Below are 6,000 nucleotides of genomic sequence, written 5' to 3'. Positions count from 1 at the left end.
ACAGATTGCAGTAGTTTGCAAAAACACGTTCTAGAGCTGCTTTACCACAATTAGTTACAAAAATGGGAAATTATGCTGAGCAACAATACTTCAAACTGTTGGCAGAGTTTGAATTTGCAAAGAGGCGGCAAGCACAAAGTTGCTTAAAAGAATGGCACAGTTTTATGAAGAAGGAACAGCTTTGTAACTATTCTGTTCTGCATTCATTCTGTCTGTTGTTGGGGGCAACCAGGAAGGAAGTGTGCTCAAAGGAACAGGAAGTTTCCAATTGAGCCAATCAGGACACAGGAGAAGATAGTTTGAAAAAATATTAGGAAATTCCTAATTGAAATATACTAATTACACATCTCTGGTGTCCCCTGTAGGATATTCCTCATATACTATTCAATCTTGCACTCTACAAATTTTGTATATTCCAACACAAAATAGGGTTTGCATCGAGATCCTAGTCCATTTAGTGGTTCACAGTGTCTTTCAGAAATATAGGCTTGGATACATTGGAGCATTTCTACAGACTAAAGGATTTCTGTCCACAGAACATGGGTTTCTTGCCTCTCCCAGCTCCTGGGGGATAGCCTTCCTTGAAGCTGGAACATTTCTGGAGTATTTTTGGTTCTAGAAGAATGGAAAGGTCAGAAATTATTATTCTCTGGGCAGAAATCTTTCGATATTCTGGTGGATCCAATCTGCTGTCCTGCTAACTTCCCATCAGATAAAGCACACACAATACTAAGGGTAGCACTGGAGTATTTGTACTTCACAGCAGTGATCTATGAACAGGCTGGTTTCAACCTCACTGTGACACTGAAGTCAAGAATGTTATGATGTCACAATCATCAATCTTTGAATATTCTAGGAACTCTAATTTAACCTTTCAAACAGACTGTGATTCATCTTCCATTAACTCATTCAACCATAATGGACAAACTTAGAAGTTGCTGTTTAAGCACAGCAGAGAAGAATTCACAGACTATTCCTGTACAACTGCCCTTAGTTCTTCCTTTGCTATCACCCGAAGAATGGCCTGTCTTCTTGTCCTTGCTGAGGTAAGAGAGGAAATGAGCTAGCAGTTGCTTTGGGAAGTAAAACCCAGTATGAGGTGCTGCACTGATCATTGCGATGTATGATAACTTGGATTGGGGGTGGGTCAAGGGGAGTGTACACAGCTCCAGGCAACCATAGTTGTGGATTCTTGAGACCATGGTGAGTGGGAAGTCTGGGGTTATTTCTGAGAACCTGAATGCTAAGGAATCCAATCCTGATGAAATAGAGAACTCTGAGCAGACAGAGGGGTTGTGAGGGACAAGGGCGACTAGTAGCCCACCACATAGTCTTTGTGTGAGCAGCATAACCCCACAATAAGTGGGCAACATTGTGGCACTGAGTGCATATGTATGTCTGTGTGGGCATGTGTATAATTAGCCCATAACATTATGGACATGAACTGTACTAAAATGATAGATTACTGATACAGATTATTTTGAAAGTCATGGATTCCTGAAACAAAATGTTAACTAGTCCTATAATAGATAATATTTGCTACTGCTAGCTGATATTGTGAGCTGAAACATGATTATTCAGCCAGCAGTTTGAACGAACTTAGATGCATCTATTTGGATGATTAAGCTGTTTTCCTGTATCATTAGATTTTCTCACAGCTGCCACTTCCATTTTTTAAACAAGGATATAGTAAAAGGAAAAAATAAACATGCTTGAGATTTTTTAGTTGAGACTTACTACTTAGTATCTCTTGCTGCCTGCTCATAAACTGCACCAAGTTTGCTATCAATTCTTGTATAGTTGGTGCTCCTCTGTACAGGCATAAAAAGCAGTCTGTTCATTCTATCCAATATGATTTAAAGGGTACATCTGACTGCAGGAACAAAGAAGTGATGTCAGTGCTTTTTCCAAGCTGGTCATTTTAATGACCATGACAGCAGGAAATACTGCCCCTTCTCTGGGAAATGAGATAATTTTGTTCTTTACATGGGCATTCCATTGCTTTTTTATTGCTGAGAAATCCCTGAAACTTTCTTCAAGCTTCAAGAAACCTCAAGAAGTGGTGTGGTCATGCAGAATATAGTTGGGAAGTATAGCTGTGTACATACTCACCCGGGGACCCTCCCTTTCCCACCGCTTCCAGGCCCATCATTGGCCATTTTAGGAGGGGGGGGTTGACATGACCATATATGATCATATCACCTAAATGTTTAACAATTTAAAAATATATACAAATTTAATTAATTTCCACCCATTTATGAAATTTTTCCAGGGCCTGGATTTATGAAACCTTTCACATCTGTCTGGATCCTGCCTCAGACTTCAAGCTCGGTCCTTGGCAGATCCACATAACACTAAAAATAATGTAAAACTTGTTAATTATTTATTATAGTACACAATTAAAAACAGAATAAAAACTTCTTAAAAACTATACCGAACTAACAGCACATAGAACCAAGGACCAAACGCGTTTCGACCCTTCCGGGTCTTCCTCAGTGGTCAAGATTATAATGATACACTCTATAAAGAAATATACCTATATAGAACTCTCTATAATGTATAGCTGAATGGTTGAGTGGGATCTGTAATGTGTAAATTTTATCCTTTTTGGAGGCCAATTCCTATGTTATGTCCCTTCGCTATCATTAAGTTCTGTACTCAGAGTGTAATCTCATGTGCGACAGAAAAAGCTTTTTCTGTCCACAGAACTTTTTCTGTCCACAGAACATGTGCTGTTAGTTCAGTATAGTTTTTAAGAAGTTTTTATTCTGTTTTTAATTGCGCACTATAATAAATAACAAGTTTTACATTATTTTATTGTTCAGCTCAACTTTTGAGTTCCTACCTGTTGTTGGGTTTTGTTCCTTTTTTGGTTTAGCATAGATCCACATAACACAACACCTCTCCCCTGTTAAATATTCACTTAGGAGATGGTGGACAAAGTCCTGCAATTACTGGGGTGCCATGCAAGTTTGCGTAGACCAGCATAGCTTGGGACCTGGAGCTGGCAGGACAATGTCCTGGTGCGGCGACTGGCTGAAGTGACTGGCAGTGGTGGCTGCAGTTGTGGGGTACAGGCTAGGCAGCGCCTCTTGTGCAGCTGGTTGGGAACCATGGTGGCGTACTTGGTCCACGTGCTAAAGTAGCGTGAAGCCATCTAAGGTTTGAACACTGTAGGAGACAGGTTTTGTGACTTGGGTGGCAGTGTCTTGAATCCAGGTAAGGATGATGGGCTAAGTCTCATTAAAGTGCACCAGCATGCTGTCCGAGGTGATGAGACATGTGACAGCCCCGAAAGCAGATTGTTGAGCAGGCCCCCAGGCCCAGGGGGTCTTCTTATCCAGGAGCCGATGCAGAGGCTCTGCCTTTGCTTGGCAGGAAGGAATTATAGAAGTTCAAAAGGCCCAGGAAGGCTTGCAGATCGTGTTTGGACATTGGTGGTGGTGCATTCTGGATGGCCGTTACCATGTCTGTGGTTGGGTGGACTACAGCAGTGTCAATAAGTAACCCGAGGTACTGCACCAAGGGAACACTGAAATGATATCTTTCTCACTTCACCTTTAATCCCGCTGAGTTGAAACAGCGCAGGACATCTTGGAGGTGATCAGTGAGTTTAGGGACTGTAATGTTCTCGAAGATTCCCAGTGCAATACTGACAGCAAATTGGAGGCACTTGACCCTGAATGCCCCCCCCCCGCCAGCCCGTGGGTGACGAACATTTGAGCCTCAGCCAAGGCATCATCAACTAGAAGCTGTTGGTATGCTTTGGTTAGATCAAGTTTGGTGAAGACCTTGCCCCCTGCCAGAGATGCCAAAAGGTCACTGATAACAGGCACTGGGTAAGAGTGCTGTTGCAGTGCCTTGTTAAGTGTGCCCTTATAGTCCGCACAGATGCAATGTCCCCAATAGGCTTGATGAGGGTAACAACTGGGGTCTCCCAATGTACGTTAGGCACTGGCTCAAGGATGCCCTGTGCCGAAAACTTGTCCAGCTCTGCGTTGATGCAGGGCTCTAACGTGAAGTGAACCCTCTTGGCCTTGAGGTGGATGGGCACCACCTGGTGGTCAAGAGCCAGGGAGACCTGTGGACCAGTGTAATGGCTGAACGAGTAATCAAAAATGGCTGGAAAGTTGCTGCAAACATCCTCAAGGGAAACAGGCTGTAGCTGATGGATCCCGCTTATAGTAGCTCTACCCAGTCCAAGTAACTCTACCCAGTCAAGGCTGAGGAGACTGATGTGCTCCCCCTTGACAATGACCAGTGGCAGAACATCTGGAAAAACTCACATGAAAATTGCCCACACCCTGTACTGGAACGAGGCCACCCTGAAAGTCCTTAACTATATAATCCAGAGGTCTAAGACGGAAGTGATGACCCAGTGTCCAGTTCCATGGAAAAGGGAGCCTCTCGATGGTCAGCGATAGACGGATCTTCTTGGGGCCATTCAGTGTAGAGTTGATGAATACCATGTGGATGCTGGTCTTCAGACAACATCTGTGGCTGGATGCAGTAGGCTCATGCTGTGAAGGTGAAGGTTTTTTTCTTAGTCTTGGTGGGATGTGTTCCTGCCAAGCTGATGCCAGGATGAGGCAGCTTGCTGGGAGCAGCACACTCGAGCTATGTGCCATTTCTTGTTGCAGGCCCAGCATATGGCATCACAGAACTGGCACAAACTCTATGTATGCTGGGCCTCACAACTGGCACAGGATCCAGAGGCAGACACAGGGAAGTGTCATGGATAGGCGTAATCCACTTAGGTCTTGTCTTCTTCAAGGGCCTCGATGTCCTTGTGGTAGATCGTGGTTGCAGAGAGTGGTGCTCAGGATTGTAGTGGCAACACATTGCTTTGGATGGCGTGAGTGCTGTGAGCGGTGGATTCAGCAGTGATGGCATCCTCCAGCGCATCCTTGTGGCAGAGTCCTCTCCTGGGTCTGCTCATCCCAGAGGCCACAGACAAGTTGGTCTTGCAGAACCTCTTCTAGGTTTGTGAATAGGCAGTATTATGTTAGGTTGTGAAGAGCAGCAATGAAGTCGGCAATGGATTCACCCTCTCATTGGATGCATTGGTAGAATGTATGGCAGCAAGCTGTTTCTCCTGGATGGGGGTTGCAGTGCTCCCAAAGGTACTGGAGCATTTCTTCCAGGTCCATGGTGTCTACATCATCCAGAGACAAGAGATCACAAGCGAGGTTGTAGGTGGCTGGCCTGCAAAGGCTCAGGAACACCGACCTTTTTCAGTTGCCTTTGCTGATCGCGTTAGCTCATGGTGGATATGCCTCTCGTATGATGGCCATGGTGTGGGGCCGCTAAAATCAAAGGGTTCAATCTGGCGCAAGGTAGCCATGGCATTCATTGGTTTGCTGAGTGTGCTCTCTGGGCAGTGTGCTCAGCAGTTCGATGGTCCATTCTCTTGAGGTCAGGCACTATGAATGATGGTCTTTACTGGCAGATTTATCTCATCCTAGTTGCTAGTGTTAAATCCATGGCTTCATGGATGGAACACCATGCTACTGGGCAGACTAACAGCTCTTTATTGGTGATCTCTGGTGACAACAAGACCCCCCCACATACACACCCCAGAAAACCCCAACTTTTATACACAGACAAAAGGGTCACTTGTGGCCACACACGGTTGGCTAGAACAAGCATGATCGATTTAAATTGTCCACCATGATCGACCCTATCCTATTTAACATCTTCATGCTCCCTCTCGCACAACTGGTATGGAAGTTTGGGCTGGGTTGCCATTAATATGCAGATGATACCCAGCTCTTCCTCCTGATGGATGGCCACCCTGACTCTCCCCCAGAAGCATTAGCCAGCTGCCTGGAAGCAGTAACGAGATGGCTCAAGCAGAGTCGTCTGAAGCTCAATTCTTCAAAGATGGAGGTCCTGTGGCTGGGTAGGAAGGGCCCATGCGAGGAAGCGCGTCTGCCTCCCCTGGATGGTGTGCAGCTCTCTACGGCTTGCTCCACCAGGAATCTGTTGGTATAATGTACC

General features: G+C 45.1%; 1 protein-coding gene across 3 annotated transcripts in view; it reads left to right on the top strand.

Moving 5' to 3' along the window:
- Window positions 1–856: 856 nt before the first annotated feature.
- PLAC8L1 (PLAC8 like 1) overlaps window positions 857–6,000 on the top strand; it is a 35,226-nt gene continuing 30,082 nt past the window's right edge. For all 3 annotated transcript variants that reach the window (XM_077324330.1, XM_077324329.1, XM_077324328.1), the window contains exon 1: window positions 857–1,046. In XM_077324330.1, the coding sequence (XP_077180445.1) occupies window positions 919–1,046 (128 nt within the window). In that variant the 5' untranslated portion in view covers window positions 857–918. The remainder of the gene's footprint in view (window positions 1,047–6,000) is intronic.

The sequence above is a fragment of the Paroedura picta genome, chromosome 3 (genome assembly GCF_049243985.1).
Source record: "Paroedura picta isolate Pp20150507F chromosome 3, Ppicta_v3.0, whole genome shotgun sequence".
In the NCBI taxonomy this organism is placed as follows: domain Eukaryota; kingdom Metazoa; phylum Chordata; class Lepidosauria; order Squamata; family Gekkonidae; genus Paroedura; species Paroedura picta.
Note: the sequence above shows the minus strand (reverse complement) of the source record. Positions and strands in the feature narration are given on the sequence as shown.